At 47.4% G+C, this 17,804-nt stretch overlaps 1 protein-coding gene across 5 annotated transcripts in view; it reads right to left on the bottom strand.

Moving 5' to 3' along the window:
- LOC144108821 (solute carrier family 15 member 1-like) overlaps positions 1-17,804 on the bottom strand; it is a 230,266-nt gene that overhangs the window by 49,765 nt on the left and 162,697 nt on the right. For 3 of the 5 annotated variants that reach the window (XM_077642012.1, XM_077642005.1, XM_077642037.1), the window contains 3 exons: positions 13,830-14,011; positions 5,535-5,649; positions 1,136-1,316 (listed from right to left, as the gene is read on the bottom strand). In XM_077642012.1, the coding sequence (XP_077498138.1) occupies positions 1,136-1,316; positions 5,535-5,649; positions 13,830-14,011 (478 nt within the window). The remainder of the gene's footprint in view (positions 1-1,135; positions 1,317-5,534; positions 5,650-13,829; positions 14,012-17,804) is intronic. The other 2 variants (XM_077642029.1, XM_077642021.1) reach the window with 1 other exon arrangement.

Raw genomic sequence — 17,804 nt, 5'->3', positions numbered from 1 at the left:
TTATCCACGAGGTTACACATTAAAAATACTAAGGGGTAACATTAACACATGACTTATCATGGATTTCCCATGGTGCAGACATTTGCTCCTCGCCGTTTTCTAAGCTTTGCTACTTAAGGCGGAAGCTTAAAGATGCCCCGAGTAAAGTTAAACTCCTTGAAAACACAACATTTATTAGATCCAAATTAGAGTTCGCTTCGATTTTGTGGGACCCATTCATAAAGAAAGACATATACCAGATAGAGATGGTGCAAAGCAAAGCGGTTAGGCTTATTTATAACAAATACAGGAGGTTAGACTCACCTACATATTCCACTACTTGAAGTGCGCAGAAAAATTTTCCAATGTAGAGCGGTTTATTGGCACGTTGGAAGCGCCGGCGACAAAAGACTTAGCACACGTAATCTACGAGCCAGCGAGGCGAGAGACTGGGACACAAGCGGCAGCGTTCCAGCACGAGCATCCGACGGGCTTCTTCTTCTTCTACTTTTTCTTTACCTCCGTAAACGAGGGCGCAAGCGCTTCGTCGTCGTTGGCGTCGGTGCTGGACCATCTTCTTCGTTCCACCATTTATTGTTTGCATAACCTTTTAACACATACATTAAACATACCTCGCCCCGCAATTCTCAAGCAATTCTCGCGCCGAACACACCATTCACGAATTCATATGCTCGACCTCATATTTGGAAGGACTGACTCTTTCAAGGACAGCTTTTTCCCAGGAATTATTTCCGACTGGAACTCTCTCCACGAGGGCATTTCCCAGCACTCCAATTTCAGCAAAGCTCTCGAGAAGCACTTTCTTGAGTGAATGAGTGTTGTATTTTTTTTTGTGTATTGATGGTAACCGCATGTATCCCTTTGGTATTTGTCATGTTACTTGCCTTGTATAGCCCCTCCTCCATGGGCCAATATATTGGCCTGCAGTATTTTGAAATAAAATAAAATAAATAACACAAGTCTCAAGTTATTTACTTTTCAGTGAAAGTGATGGTGGCCTAAATGTGTGCCCAAGCATTGTTTGTTTTTCCATCGCATATTCAAGATGCGAAGAAGGCGCCGGGAAACGAGTGACGCTCCCTGTTTAGGTGACATAATTTCAAATGAGCAGGGCTTTAAAAAAAACACTTGCTACCTTTTATAATTGTAGTAGTCCGCAGCATGCTGTTGTGGCGGGGATATCGGAATATTACAGCCATCCAAGGCGCTAAAAGCCTGCGGGAAGCCGCCCACCGCGTAGAACTTGCGGATGTGTTCCGGCATTTCTTCTTGGCTGATGATACGGAGCCACCGCGCCTCCAGGACTTCGATGACAGCTGGAAGAATTGTTTGCTGATCAAGTTTACAGTGGAGCGCCCCACACCAAACAGATGTGCGATGATTTGGTCTTATGCACTGGACCGTAGCCGGTAGAGCCCAATGGCGACACATTTTTCGACTGAGACGCCCTCCCGCATGGTCGCGTTCAAGAAGGCACCTCAGCGCGTCAACTACGTAGCGGAACGTGGCGGGCAGCGATTGCCGGAAATGGAATTCGCCCAAGCTTGGGAAGGTTTCTTCAAACCGCCCAGCGCTCCCGTTGCACCATTGCTAAGCTAGCAGCCACCGTGGCGCTTATAGGGAAGTCACTTGCATGAAGCTGCTCCTCCAAGTCGCGGGTTACAGCAGCTTGTGAGCACAATGCCGACCGTAACTGCGCTAGTCTGCTTCGGCGCTGTGCTCGCAAGCACAGAAGGACTGCAAGAACGTCATGCTGCAGTCTTTGGGTGTCCACTTCTGGCGCTCCGGTGTCCATCGTAACGTCCACCACATGCCTGCCGGTCTAGTGATGGCTTGACTTTGTTTTGGCTCATGATAGCAGTGTTCAATAAGTTGGTGCAAGTATGCTAACAAAGCATTCAGAAGTGCAGTAAAGATTTTTAAACTTTTTTCGCTCAACGTTTGCAAATATTGAAACGCCTACTAAAATATTTTATCTGCACCAGTTTTTGTCCTTCGCAATTGTCATCATTTGCAAATGTCCTTTAGTTTGGCCGTGTAGCAACGCATAACAAAAAGTAGCATTAAATCGTACGATTCAGCTTCCAAGAAAATAACGTTAAATTTCCCGTGTGGCAGTGGTATAAGTTCGTTGGTTCACATGCTTGAGTGTTAAGCAGTACGAAAAACACACGACAGCGTTTGTCTTTTGGAGTCTGCCTATTCTTTCACCGTGCTGCGCTGCTCACCACCCAAGAACCAATCTGCACGCTCAAAAGGCCCTTGAGAATAACTGAACACAGAATACCTCTGCACAGTCTGTGTTCTTAGTAGAAGTTGTATGGCTACGATGGGGGTGAGGGGGGGGGCACATTTATCACCAGGAAGGTTGAATTCAACAACGGCGCAGTTCCTTCCGAGTACCACATCAGATCTACGCCCAAGAAGGTCTCCGTGAAGTGAACGGTATAGTTGCTCGCCTCAGCGATCCGCGAAAAAGAACAGCGGTCGCCATAGTTTGCTTGCAAAAGCATCCGGTGGTGACGATACCTCCATTTCGTTTTTACGCCGAGTGTCATTTTAACGGAGCCCCCTGAGCGGAGCGTAAGTGCAATTGACGACACAGCTGGCAAGAAGTAAATCGTGGGAGCCTCCATGCGGCCGATTAAGTAGATAAGAGAAGCACGTCGTTGCGCCAAACGTGCGCGCCAGCTATAGGTCTGCTAGTGCTATGGCCTAAGGAGAAGCTCTCGCCCCCTGAGCAGCGTGGAAGTCGTCGCCGCCGCATAGAATCCCTTGCCATGCGCGAAAGCAATAGAGAAAAAAAGCTGCAAAATATCCGTACTTGGGACCGCTTAGCGCACCTGTGTTTAGTGCAGCTGCTCTGCACTGTGTGAGCAAAAAAATCAGCACAGCACGGTGCGCAGTAAACCGGCTCTCACCGGATATGAATGCGCTAAGCAGAGAAGCTGAGCACTACTTTGTACCTCTAGCTTGTAAAATTCACTGAGAGCAGCCTCTTTGCCATTGCAGGAACGCGTTCATCTGTCTGTACAGGCCAACTGTCATTTGTCCTTCTTTGATTAGGCTGCCTGCTACGGCGCATTAAGGCGCCAATCAGCTGGCTCTTTGCTGAGCTGCAAAGCAAGCACCTTTCCACCGCCAAAATGAGCCTGAACCGCCTCAGAATCTTCCAGATCTCGTCGGGAGCCAACACGTTTTCTCGGACTCCCGGAACCCTGCAGTCGTTCTTTAAATGTAATCCATAGTTCAGTTCTGGACCCTCACTTTTCCCAAGTGTCAGTTCCGCTGGTTGCTGCTGAGGGTGGCCAGCTCTTTCCAAAGATATCATCAGACAGTGTAGCTTCATCACCATGCATCGCAATACGGGCCGTGGCAAGCTCGCCCATGGAAAATTGTCTGCTAATTTCTCGCTTTCGAACTGCGACTGCAAGGCTTCCAGATATCTAGGTGCACAAGGACATCTCTACTCTTGTGCACGTATAATAAGAGTCGAGGGCCTGGTACTCATGTTGTGCTAAGTGCCCATTCCGAATGTGGCGCAAATATACACGACACTTCCCACTCGGACGAGTCAAGCGTCCTCGCCTCATCAATCGCAAGGTCTTGCAAAGCTTGCTGCACAAAGCAAAGCGAAATGACTCTCGCAATAGCTCTCAGTTGCAACAAGAACAAGTTCAAGCACCTGCATATAGCCCATAGTGTTAAGGGGACCGCTTCCAGCTGTAATGTAGATGTTTTTGTGCAGCTCCAAGTAAACTAGCCAATATTTGCATTGGGGTGACCAGAGCAAAGATGGGCTTCCTCACGCGGGCGAGCCCTCATGAGGGCGTCCTCACCTTCACATCATGAGGATTTCAATCCGTGAGGTGAGGGTGAGGGAGGATTGACGCATGAAAATTCGTGAGCACGAGGGTGAGGGAGGAAAGACATGGTGAGGTGAGGGCGAGGAAAAGAAGACATGATGAGGTGAGGGCGAGGGAGGTCAAAATTCACTGTTCGAGGGCGAGGGTGGTGGCTCGAGCCATACTCCAGGCGGACGTTTTTTAGTCTGTGCAGCCCGGTTTGAATTACCGTTTTAAAGCGCTAAAACTTAGAGTAAAGGTTCGCGAGGAAGACGTATTTCTGCAGCCTGGAGGTACACGAGGCAAACACGAAAGACGAGAAGCCGCACGCCTTCTGCGTCGCTGCGATGTACTTGAACCGCTGACAATGCAATGTCGAAAAAGCGCTCTTTCAACTTAAAAAGCCTATTTTAAAAAATTCTCTAAAGTCTTGGGTACCGTCACGCGGGCGTCGCAACCACCGTCGACATATAGGCCTGCCGGAGCAATAGGGTCGTCGCGCCATGAAAGCAGCTGATTTCGTTCACTCAAGCCAGGATTGAGGGCAGCAAAATTGTGGCGCGCGAATGCGCTAGTCACGCGATTTTTTTTTATTTCGCGAGCTTTATTTGGAACTCGGAACAAAAGATACACGTGAGGCTTTCGTTATCGCAAATGAATGGAATGGGGGTTTATGAAGGTGTTTTCCAACTTTGCTATTCACATCTGCTGTCTGAAGTCAATATTTACGCATTTAGAAAAATTATCTCAATTACTACTTAATTAATAGCAATAGAAAAAAGGCATATGATGCACAAGCCGGTTGGTAGGTGTAAGCAAGTGGTTTCTCTGGCCTACCTCAAATATCTTCTTTTTTACCCTTGGTTAAAGTTAGCCTAGACACGTTGTATAAGTACTTTAGTAGTTGGAGCTCGATTTTAGACTGAAATTTTTTAGGCAGGAACTTTAGAGTATATTGACCCCGAATATGCCATTTTTGCCAAACCGAAATTGTCACATTTTTTCATCTTTTCAGAGCTTCCTTTGTTCTGAGTCTATGCTGGGCTTAGCACTTATTGTGATTGTCGTGGTAAACGCTACCGCTTTGCTTCCTAAATACTCTTGGCATACATTAGTTTTTGTACACAGACAACAATGCTCTGGATCATTTTAGCAGTGCATATAGATAGTCAGACTTCTTTTATGCGCACAGAAAGACGACACAAAAAGGCAAGGTAGACAGGACCTTGCCTTTTTGTGTCGTCTTTCTGTGTGCATAAAAGAAGTCTGAGTATGAACCAACTAGCCCCACAACGTATATTACTGGATATAGATAGTGCGTGCCAGAAGTAAAGGCTGGGTAATATTTCGGGGCTCAACTCGTAACTATCTCGGTTTTGTCTCACGTATTGGCTCAAACAACACCCCCCCCCCCCTATACACACACAAACACACACAACAATAGACGTCTTCCAGATGTGAGAAAATGGCCAACACTGGAAGCATCTCTTGCGTCTGAGCACACGTGGAACACACAAGATGCGACACAACTGTTTGGGGTTCATTGGAGTCTGTGGGGTGCGTATAAAACAAGTCTGAGTGTGACAGAGACGTGAAAAAGAGGTAGGAACAAAGCTGTCTTCCTGGCAGCAACGCGTGCCCTGCACGCTTACTAGAGTAGCATTGAGTTTAAAATTGCCGCGGACTCACCGGGCCCCCGTCCGCTTGCTGTGTGAAGGTGACCGTGTAGTGTCCGCCATTCTTGAGGCTCGCTTCGCAGGCGGCCACCTCGTAGTCGTCAGAACCCAGGAGCCGCGCAGTGTACCTGCAAAGGTTCACGTTGAGTAAACAGAGCAACTACAAAACAGATACGACACAAGCGAATCCACCCTTGCTCCAGCACCGCTGGACTGTGAAAGAGAGCCGGCGCATTGCAGTCGCACGGCAGGGCGAAGCTATGCACGGAACACGCACACGCATGCATGGGCAAGGGAAGGAACGCGCGCCGTCAGTCAAGTTCATACAATTTTAAGCATCATGATTCTCGGTAAGGTTCTAAAATTTTCAAAAAACAAGCAATAACTTTTCCACCGTGTGGAAAGAGTGCGCACCTTCGGTTTTAAGCTGTGTGCAGACGGCTCGATCAACAGATGCCTCCCCAGAAGGATCTCTGAGGGCAGCATAAACCCTTTACGATATTCCAAAAGCGTGCATAGCGAAAACGTCTTTACCATGACTGCATGGCGGGTCATACGTTTGCAAGCGTTACATTCTGCACGCACCTGGGCAGCTTGGCGCAGCTGCCCTTGTTTCCGTTGTCCCGACTGCAATGGGCTGCCCTTAATCCTTTTATAAAGACTGCAGAAAAGACACGGAGCACTCCAGGCGGCAGCCGTAATTTGCACCTTCAAAACAGGCCTTATGGTCAAGAAATGCAAAAACTTCAAAGCGCAGTTTGAGCACGAATTCATTTTGAGTCCTGAAAGATTGGAAACTACTACTTCAGAACCGAGCCAAATTTGCTTCTGCGCAGGACATGCGACAGTTTTCTCAAGAGATGCTATGATTTTCCCTTCGGAACGTTTAATAAACTCCATCATACCAGTTTTTCAGTGGAGTGCAGATTATTCTAGAACGACGCAACAAGCAAGGTAATGGTGTGCCAGCTACGTACTTCTCAATGCCGTCGGCTTGTGCCGACTTGGAGAATTTTCTCTTTGCACAGAGAACTCTTGAATTGATATATATATATATATATATATATATATATATATAGAGAGAGAGAGAGAGAGAGAGAGAGAGAGAGAGAGAGAGAGATCGATAGATATATAGTCTTGCAGAAAGCTGGCTTGGGGAAGCAGTGCTGTGACACCTGCCTTACCGCTTCTGTTCGCGCCATTATGATGCCTGCAGAAAGACAGCTGTGCGAACAAAGTCTGTGAGCACCAAAGCACAGGCATCAAGATGTTTTTATTACAGGCATTAAGACCATGTTTCTGCGTGCTTGTGCGACATCCTTGCCTGAGACCTTTGAGGAGTCAGATGAACGCCCCTTTCACGTCGCGAATATGGTTATTAGCAAAGCGTCCCCCCGCCTGAAACCTTGGACGCCATTTGTGGCCTAGAATCTCTTAGCTATGATTAGCGGAATGCCAATGCGTTCCCTTCTGGCTCACGCGTAGCGGCGGGGCAGCTTTCCTGATGGGGACGCACAACTACACTGGCTGACTGCATCCGACGGTGGAGGCACCCGGAGCATGCAGGGCGCCTGTAGACACCAAAGTTTGGCTGCATGCCAAATGATTCGTATTACGTACTATAAGTGGATAACCGCGTGGTATTCGCCTAAGACCGCAAAATTATTTATACTTTTCTACTTTTTACAGTATAGTATTTTTTTTAGAATTTAAACGGAGATGTGTTGAGTATCCAGCTGCTTGCAGTCGCCGCCTGATGCCTAAAGCTGTTTACAACTGCGTGAGTGCACGAGTTTTCAAAAGCATTGCTGAAACATGATGTGGCAATTCCCTGCTTATCAAGTTTGGAATGGGCAACACAATATGCGGTGAGCGCCTTCTGGGAAAGCGGTTAAGCCAGGAAATGTTCACAGCCAAACCAAATCAGCAGCAAGACTGTCCTGTGCGGCCAGTACTGTCTTCTTGCAGGAAAAATTAAAGCTCCTGCCCATGGATTTGGAGGAGAAGACCCGTAGCCAGTTGGAGAAGAAACCAGCGGAACAGGACGCGCACTCAAGAAAAGGAATTCACAAGGACGACTCTGAAGGCACTGAAAATTTTACTTGATCAAAGAATCCAGCAGAGCAGGGCGCACATGCGCGTGAGCAGACAACGCCGACAAAAAGAAACTAAACAAAAGTAAAATAAAGGTCAGTCATTAAACATACTGCTATCTTGCACGTGGAGACTATGTCCCATTCATGAACACAGATGGGTATCCTCACGAGGGCGTCCTCACCCTCACCTCATGAGGATTTCACTCGGTGTGGTGAGGGTGAGGGAGGATGGGTGGATGAAAATTCGTGAGGATGAGGGTGAGGGAGGAAAGATATGATGAGGTGAGAGTGAGGGAGGGTAAGATACACTGTCTGAGGGCGAGGGTGGCAGCCCGCGCCGTACTCCGGGCTAACGTTTTTTGTCTGCAGCCCGTTATGAATCCCCGTTCTAGTCAAATGTTTTAGGGGAATCCCCAAAGATGTGGTAGATTTGTAATAAGGGAGTAATTACGCACAGCTTTTCTTTGCAGCCGTATGGGTGCGTTCGGGTGAATGTCAATGAGCAATTATTCCCTTATTACAATGCCCGTTTTAAAACGCTATTTCTTAGGGTGAGGGTTCCCGGGGAAGACGTAGTACCTGCAGTCTGGAGGTACACGAGGTGAACACGAAAGGCGTGGAGCCGCAAGGCTTCTGCGTTCCCGCGATGCACTACAGCGCTGTCAGTGCTATGCCGAAAAAAGCGCTCTTCTAACTCAAAAAGCTTTTTTTTTCGAAAATGCGTAAGGTATTAGGTCAAACATCTTTCATAGCGCGCTAACAAATGGGCACTGGCCGGGCCGTGCGGGTGGCTTCCGCTCCAACGTGAACAGTGCTAAAGCAGTCAGCATTTTCATTATCAGCCACGAGTCTGTCCGATGATCAGAGTGTAGAGTAAAACATGATGAAATAACTTTATTGGCACCCGTGAGAAATTCAGACGGCATGTAAGAATTATACGTGGTGAGGCTGTTCAATTCCCAAGTTCTAAGCCTTGTTTCCCGGAACGAAGTCCGGTTTCAGATCAGTCAGGTTTCAAAGAATTGGCTGCTGCGCAAAAAATGCTCCTACGAAATTCCACTGTCGAATCGAAGCCAGCTGGCGGCGTTGGTGTGGAATTTTTCATTCACACTGTAAGTACTTCAGTACAGTCGTATCTTCTATTTGCGCTGGAATTGCGGTATAGGAAAACGGTGCCGCAATGCGGTGGCCAAAGCCAAGCACTGTAGTCTTGCCATGGAAATAAAGCAGCAGCTTAACTACCTTGGTCTCAGTCATCGCTCATTTCGCCTTGCATTCTACAATGTGCTAAAAAAGAAAAAGTTGTACTGCTCTCCAAATAACTTGGACATCTCTTGGTTTATTTCTGTCTCTGATGAGACGTGTGGCCATGTAATCGTGCTCCTGATTTTATGAGCTGTATTTCTTGCAGGCATGGTAGGCAATTGACACTCAGCGTTTGGGTAATGCGTCGTCGCGCAAGTAAACAAATCACGGGCGGTTTAGCTTGGGGCTAACCACGAATTATCGTGTACTAGCACCATCGGTTCTGATTTTTCATGGTTTTTCTTGACTTTCTATGCTTTGCTTGGACCTGGACTGTCTTACTTTTATTGATATATCACCTGATGTAAGTTTGCGTGATATTGCATCATTTGAGACATGTACTGCAGTAGAATTGGTCTTATGTACATTCACAGATATCTGGGAGGCCTGATTCCGCTCCTGAGCAGAGGTGTTACGCGCCACTGCCCCGCGATGGCAGGTGCTGTCGGTGGGGCTTGTGACCCTGAGACATCTCTCCGACTAATCATTAATTGAACTGCCGCGGTGGATTGTGATGACGTCACAACCACACGTGACCAAGGGTGCATGGTCCACGTGGTATAGAAGCAGGCTCGGACTGAGAGACAACCGCTTTTCGACGGAGTGGAAGCGCTAGGGCATTAAAATGGCAACCACAGGAATCGTTCACTACAGAATCGGGGAGTTAATGATGACCATTATTCAAGCCAAATGCTGCATTTTAGCGACCCGTTTGATTTTCAAGTGGCCTGAATAATGTTTTATTTTAAGCAAAAGCATAAGAGCTTCACTGCAGCGCAAAGCCGGCATCGCACTGGGAGAAGACACTAAAGAAACAAAGATCTTCATAGCTGAGGGAGCGGGATCCGGACCCGCGGCGGCGGTAAAAAATCAGTTCCGCTGGCCTCTGCTCCTGACCCCTACGCCATCGCCAGATCATTCTTTTCCGCATGCTATTTATTACAATGCAAATATATTCCATATACATTAAATTATTTACAAAGGTTTTAGGAAAGTACACGAAACACATCGCAAAAAAAAATGAGCCGACGCTGAGGCCGCGATCGAATATCGTGCGTTAACACACCTAACATAGATCGCCGGTTCGAATCCCTGCCGCCCGCTAGACCCTTACTTAACTAGTAAATTTATGCTGCAGGAAACGCGAAATCGTATTCCACCGCCCCAGACGCTCTGTGACAAAGAATTGTGCCGTAATGTTCATATGAAGATTCGTAAAGGTGTTGAAATTGGGGTACCTAGGTCACCGGTTCGAATCCCTGCGGCCAGCTAGGCTCTAACTTAACTATTCAGTTTATGTTGTACAAAACGCTGAATCGTATAACACTACCGAGAACATTCTACCGCGAAACGGTTGGCCCCCCACAAATTTTACAGGAATGTCGACATAGTTTAGTTTTCAGTTGTAGAGGTGTAGTACCCCGCACTCGCCTCCGGTGCCGTCCGCTCGACTCATTAGTTCCGTGTGGAGTAAAAAAAAAGAAAATGAAATCACAACGCACACACTCTTTTCCACACACTGGCGGTGTTTCGTATGCCTTTACTTGGGGCTCGGGGTGAGCCCAAGCCAGCCGCGCACGACAACCGGTTTCCCCTTAGGGCCATTGTCACTGAGGGCGGTACATGGCAAAAAACTGTCGGCCAGTTCTTGAAAGGCTCATTGAACCCCTTGGCACCCAACGGCCCTTTTTCCGTCCAGTCCTCAATGAGCATAGTGGAGTACATCTGCAGTACCCTAATGGGTGCCCCTTCTGCCATTCAATTGACGTCGAGGACTTCATCTATTCAGTACTGCACACGAAGTTACTTGAGACTGTGCGTGACCTCACTGAAAGCTGAGGTGCTATTCTTTTTCAGAACATCGCGTGCCTATCTGTCTACTCATTTCTGGGACTTTTAACGTGTTATTTGTCATCTACTGCTGTAGAGCATGAGGATCGTAGATACGTACACAAGCAAGGTAATCGTACTGGCTCCAGCGTAGCTCCTGCGTTAAGCCAAATATTTTTATCCAGTTTTGACAATGTGTTACTTAGAAGCCTTAATACTGACGCTCGGGCTGTTAAGGTTTTTAGATATGTTGATAATCGTTTAATCCTTTTAAAACTAACTCCTCTTCGCAGCGTCAATTAGGCCGCCAATGACATTTTATATATTTTTCATCGCACTTCCACTGACCTGAGCTTCACTCATGAGGTGCCACTTGATGACAACATCCGACGTTTAGACTTCTCACCTTTTCTGAAGATGGCCACATTTGCTGGAAATACGCTCCTCGAACTAAGAAAGGCTTTTTTCCCTACACCTAATCACACTCAAAACTAGTGAAAGGGGGTGTAGCCAGTCTCTCTCCAGGAAATGCCCTGCGAAAAAGCTGCCCCCACGTTATGCAGAACAGTTTCTTTGAAGAAGCTGACCGTCTCCGGTCAGTCGGTTACCCCGAACAGGTCCTAGTCTCAGTAGCTGAGTCACTGTCACGTAAGCGTAGGTTACAGCACGCACCTCACAACAAAGAAGCGTCGCGTCGGGATTTGCAGCCTGCTGTTATTCCCTAGATGCACAAAGTCTCGCATAGTATCAAAAAGGTGGCAGTGAAATACTGTGTGAACGTTGTATTTTCAGCACGCAAAAAAATTTCCTCATTATGTGCCCGTATCTCTGCGAAGACCACAAAAAAAGATTTTAAAGTCGAGCACCAAACAATGTTCGCCAAATGTACTACCAACGTTGTTCACGCGTTCCTCCTGCCACGTGGTAAGGCCTATATCGGTCAGACTGGCCAATGCATTAATCATTGGTTAAGACAGCATCGCACATCACTGCAACCTGATAATACAACCAACCTCCCAAAATATTGCAACAAATGTCAAAACGGTGCTCCCCTGTTGAGCAGTGTAAAAATAATCGGCCGAGGCAAAACGCAGCTGGAACGTGAAATCTTGAAAGTATTTAAAATAAAAAAAAGTCAGGCAGTGATTGTGTCAGCGATACGTCAGTCAAATTTTCTTCTAAAGAATACCGATTCATGAATGGGACATAGTCTCCACGTGCAAGATAGCGGTATGTTTAATGAGTGACCTTTCCTTTCAATTTCGTTTAGTTCCTTTAGTCGGCATTGTCTGCTCACAGGCATGTGCGCCCTGCTCTGCTGGGTTCGTTCGCAAAGTAAAATTTTCAGTTGTGTCTCCAGCGTCGTCCTTGTGATTACCTTTTCTTGTGTACGCGTCGTGTTCCTCTAGTTTCTCTACCTGGTACCATGTGCCAACTGGCGCAACAAGCTACGCTCCTCCAATTATCCGTAGTCAGTTGTGCACGTTTTTGCAAAGAAATACTGGAAGAGGTTTCGCAACTTGCTATATTGGTATAATGGATTTATATAACTGTGTTCCGCAAAAGAAATTCCTGTCTTCTGTGCAAGAATGCGTCGACAGTTATGATTTGATGGCTTTTCAGAACGATGCTGGGGCAGTGATAGCTATTTTCTTCACCTGCTCAGCTTTTATCTTAACTCGTTTGGAATGACACGATTAACCTGCAGCGGCAAATGGCGTCCGCAATGGCTCCGGTCTTAAGTAAATAATTATCTCTCGCACCATAGTAGGCTTCTTTCAAATCGGCTGCACGCCACGAATGCATTGCGGATTTTTAGACTTGTCGGCGATCTTTTAGTTTTAGTTTTAGACGCTGAGGCTTCGGTCTCGAACGTGTTACCGGTTTTTTCAAATTGCCTTAACCAACTTGTCTTGACTGGTGAAGCGCCTTCTGTAGGAATACACGGTTATTAGACGTTTTCATGGGTTTTTTTTTCGATTGTCCTATGTGCTGTCGATACGAGCTGAGGAGCCAGAAGGCTCTCAGGCTATTTTGCTCCGCCCGTTACAAACTTGTTCAACGGGAAATAGATAAGTGAGAAGTTTTTCTTTTCGAAATCAGGCAAATCCAACAGGACAGCAACCGAGAAAAAATGGAAGTTTTCTTATCCGCAGCATGTCATTCGAAGCTGTTAGGCAATATGGTTTAAATTATTAGTTATATGGTCTTTCTTAAAAAATTTCTCGAACGAAAATTCTACGGGTGAAATTACAAAACAGCTGAATTACACTTAAATTGGGTGTCTGAATTTGGTTCATTTCGAAGAAGAAAACTCCTCAAGTAATCTTTCAGCAATCCTTTGGAAAAATCCAGCACTCATGCACTTGAAAACAACTTGGGAAAGCAGGCAGCAAGCCTGGAATCTGTTTCAGAAAGCTTGCAAAACAAGTGAGGGCACAGAAAAACACGAAGAGGGCGAGAGCCCATACCAGCTTTCCCACAACCTCATGAGGATGGGATCGCGTGCAAATGTAAACGCCGTTTTCGCTGCTCCCGACAAGCTCTCGAAGTTCTGCCACCTAGTTAACCACACCAGCACAGGGGCTGCGCCGGAAAGCGCCGACCTCGGTGTGGCAGGCACTACGTGGACAAAAGGGAAGACGCCTGAAGGGCCGCTTACGAACAGCAGTTCGGTGGCTGGTGGTCGTCACCGGGGCTTCCAGTGCATGCAGAGGCTGCGAAGGCTGATCTCCGTCAGCGCGATATTCTGGGAACCGCAGCCGCAGCATTATCCGGAGAAGAAAATCTTTTTTATAATGATGGATAAGAAAAAGCGTAGCATCATTGCTGCCACGTGAAGCCCCCCTTGTTTACGACCGTTTGTAAGCTGTGGCAGTGCCTGGATAAAATTCAGTCGCCAGTCAGCATTCCGCCCGTGTGTTTCTGTACTTGTCCCCTGCGTTGTTGTTGCTTCCATTTTGAAACCAAGAGGAAGGCACGGACACTCCCGCGATCGGCAAGGTCTGCAAAAGCATTCTGGAGGTTGTCCCATCGCGGAATACCGAGGCGGCCCCGGTCAACCCGTCTCTGCCCACCTGCCCGGGGTGAGGCCGGTGGCGTTGGTGTACGACGAAGTGGCCCCGATGTGCGTCGGTGCGGCCGCGTACGTTTTGCTCCCTGAGGCGTCGGCGAACACCACGGCTGACACGGGCTCCCGGACCGTGTACGCAACCCGCACCTCCGCGTTGTGGCTGTTGGAGCCTCTCGTGTTGGCCACCTGCAACGCGGCACCGTTTTAGCAAGCGCTGCCCTGCCGCCGCACAGGCAACCCCGGGGGGAATTTCTACACACGCGTCCTTGCTGACACACGTGAGACAAGAGAGCATAGATGGACAACAGTATACGTTCATCGTATTGGTCAACAGCGCTTAGACACATGGACGAAACAGAAAACTCGACGCCATATGCGCTTAACTTTAGCTTTATGCCAGAATGCTGCTGAACGACTACTTATGTACCCTAAAGAGCCACCTGGGAAAAGAAATTGAACACGTGGCGGCAAGGGGTGACACGGAAAAGGTAAAACAAAAGAAAACGACAAAAAGCGCATATTTCGTCGTGTGCTGTGTTCCGTCCGTGTTGACAACTACGGTACAATCCAACTAGCCCGACAGCTTGTCTGATTCAAGTATACGCGCAGCAGCATGCAAGCTGTCTTTAAAGAGAAGCACCGTAACATCAACACATAATAGCTTGTAAAATGTTCTCTTAAGTGCAAAATCACAGACAAGACGCAGCAATAATGATTTGCAGAAATTAACCGCAAGTGAGCTTCAAGCCGCGACGCAAATCTGCTCAGCGTTTCGAAAGGCAACTGTGAAATAAAATGCATATCACATGTCTAAAAGGCCCCCTTTCGGAGACAGTTACACCGGGATCTGCAGAGATAATCCAGATCTGCAGAGATAATCAGATATATCGCCAGGCATAATCTTAACAGAATATTTATTTCTCGTGTGATATGAGAAAATACACCATGCTGAACACTGGCCCTTGCACTTCTAGACTGCTTATCAAAACCCGGTAAACAAAATTTTATTAGAGAGAAGCAAAAAAAAAGATCTCATTAAAAAAGTTCAGCTGCAACGGGCTGAGTGAGGACCATTTAACTCGTTTAAAATTTCCCTGAGAGTGATAAGAGCCTTTTGTCGCTCCAACGAGTCCCTCCTTCCCCTGGAGCCTCGTTTCCGCGCTGCGCCTCTCCGTTGGCACATCTGGGGGAAGGGTAGTACACGAGACGAGAGTCAGGTTGGATGTGAAAATTGACGTGCCCCACCCCTCGCAGTGAGCCTAAGCAGGGCTGGTGATTGTGATACTGAGAGGGCAGCGACTTTCCGGCTTGTTTTCTATGCCCGTATGGACAGACATACAGACACGGACGGACGGACGGACCGACACACAGACAAATAGACAGACAGACAGACACGACACACAGACAGACACACAGACAGACAGACACGACACACAGACAGACAGCAAGACAGACAGACAGACAGACAGACAGACAGACAGACAGACAGACAGACAGACAGACAGACAGACAGACAGACAGACAGACAGATGGACGGACGGACGGGCGGACGAACGGACACACAGACAGACAGACAGACAGACAGACACGACACGCAGACAGACAGACAGCAAGACAGACGGACAGACAGACAGACGGACGGACGGACGGACGGACCGACACACAGACAGACACAGACAGACAGACGGACGGACGGACGGACGGACGGACCGACACACAGGCAAATAGACAGACAGACACGACACACAGACAGACACGACACACAGACGGACAGACAGACAGACAGACAGACAGACAGACAGACAGACAGACAGACAGACAGACAGACAGACAGACAGACAGACAGACAGACAGACGGACGGACGGACGGACGGACCGACAGACGGACCGACAGACGGACCGACAGAGACAGACAGACAGACACTACACTACACTACACTACACTACACTACACGACACGACAGACAGACAGACAGACAGACAGACAGACAGACAGACAGACAGACAGACAGACAGACAGACAGACAGACAGACAGACAGACAGGCAGGCAGGCAGAAAGCAAGGGCATTTTTTTCAAACGATGCAGCCACCATTCTCAAAGAACGATTTTTTTCTCCTTAAGTATTATTTAAGAAACCAGCCATCTTGGGGACAAAAATTTCGATGACCTGTAGGTCACGCAAAATATGGCTCATGAAAACCTACGCTTGCGGACGTCACATCCCTTCATTTAAAAGCACCAACTCTGCAATCTGAAGAAACACCACATTTGCTCATAAGAGGTGCAGTCTTTGTCAAAGGTAACCAGGCTGCCGCGAAGGCTGCGGAAGCAGGCGCGCGGCCGTGAGGCGGCGTTGCGTTCGCTGGCGCTTGCCGGCGCTCGTCAGCTCCGAGGGTAACTTGGCACCCTCACTCCCGTTCTCTGGATGATAAATCTGGGCGCGTATGATGCGCGGATCTGCGCTTTCACGTGTCCGGAGCACGACTGCGCAGAGCGAGCGACGGTGCTGATCGCTCGTCTCGGGCGCATAGAAGTCGCGCTTTTCGCTGTATAATTTTGCGTGTTTACGTTCTGTGCAGGGCTGCTGAAATGAATCAGCAAAATAGCGCTTTTCTGCGCATTGCATGTGTCTGTAAATTCAAGCAGGGTAACGGACATCGCGACTCGAGTACAGAAATATGGGGAAGCTTGTTAGCCCCTTCAGGCCAACTTACCTCTCCTTTATGTTTGGAAATCGGGTCCCTTATTTACGCTATGTATAAATCTGTGCAGTGCTTGATTGTAATTTCTTGAATTTGCTTGTGGAAAAGCCTTTTGTTCAAGAAATAAACTGTGATGAAGGGAGGGCGCACGCCCCTCCTCAAGGCCGGCCGAGGGCGAGAGAGACCGGAGAGACGTTTCGCTGCCGACGCTGCTGCTGGGGTACGACCATCGGAAGTATCAAACTGAACGTCAGCGGTTGGCGTATTCATGGGTGGGGCCCAGTCCCAGAGCTGTTTTCTTTATTTTTATTTTTTGGTGCCCCGTGTGTACGAGTTGAGGGGGAGAGAAGGGGCGTAATTTTTAATCGTCTATATTGACGCTATCTCAAAAATTCTTGCGCTGGGGTGACGAGTCATGGAATGCCTACCTCTCGTCTGCTTTACATAACCTCAATTAATTTATTGCATAGTCCCTTTAATGGCACATTGATAATCGCGAGAAGGGCTTCCAAGGAGGATCCATGAAAAAAGTAAGCTCGTATCGTCAGCCCACATAATGTATTTTGGTTTTTCATGGATTGTTACTATGTCATTTATGTACAATATAAAGAGGAGAGGCCCCAATATGCTGCCTTGTGGTACGCGCTCCAATAGTAACAGGTTGAAGTGACGACAGGAAAGACCCAATTTTGACTGTTTGGAACCGGTATTGAAGATAAGACTTTATTAAGCTTAGTGGCATGCCACGTGTACCATATAATTCGAGCTTCCGTAATAAAATCGAGTGACTGAGGCTATCAAAAGCCCTTGAATAGTCCAAGAACACTCCAATACGGACTTTTTTATTTTCAATCGCATCTGAAACAATCTCTTTTTGAGGTAATAATGCTGTTTCGGTGGATTTACCATGTAGAAAACCATGCACTGAGGCAGAAATAAGTCTGAATTTCAAGCAGAAGTTCATCAGTAGATGATTTTTTTTCTATTCCTTTAGAGAAGGCCAGTAAGATTGAGATCGGACCATAGTTAGACATATTTTTGCCTCCTTTTTTATGGATAACAATAAGTTTTGGTACTTGCATCAGTTTCGGAAAAAAAAAACAGTGGCTAAAGCCAGGTTATAAATATGGCTGAGGATGGAAGCTATGCAATCAATGACGTATTTTATAGGTTTAATTTGAATATTTTCTGTCTCACAAGCTCTACTGTTATTTAATGAGTCAAAAATAGTGCAAACTTCGTTTTCATCTATGAGTTCTAAAAAAAATAGTCTGA

Source organism: Amblyomma americanum, chromosome 1 (assembly GCF_052857255.1).
Source record: "Amblyomma americanum isolate KBUSLIRL-KWMA chromosome 1, ASM5285725v1, whole genome shotgun sequence".
NCBI classification, from domain to species: domain Eukaryota; kingdom Metazoa; phylum Arthropoda; class Arachnida; order Ixodida; family Ixodidae; genus Amblyomma; species Amblyomma americanum.
The sequence above is the reverse complement of the archived record's forward strand: the minus strand, read 5'-3'. Positions and strand labels throughout refer to the sequence as shown.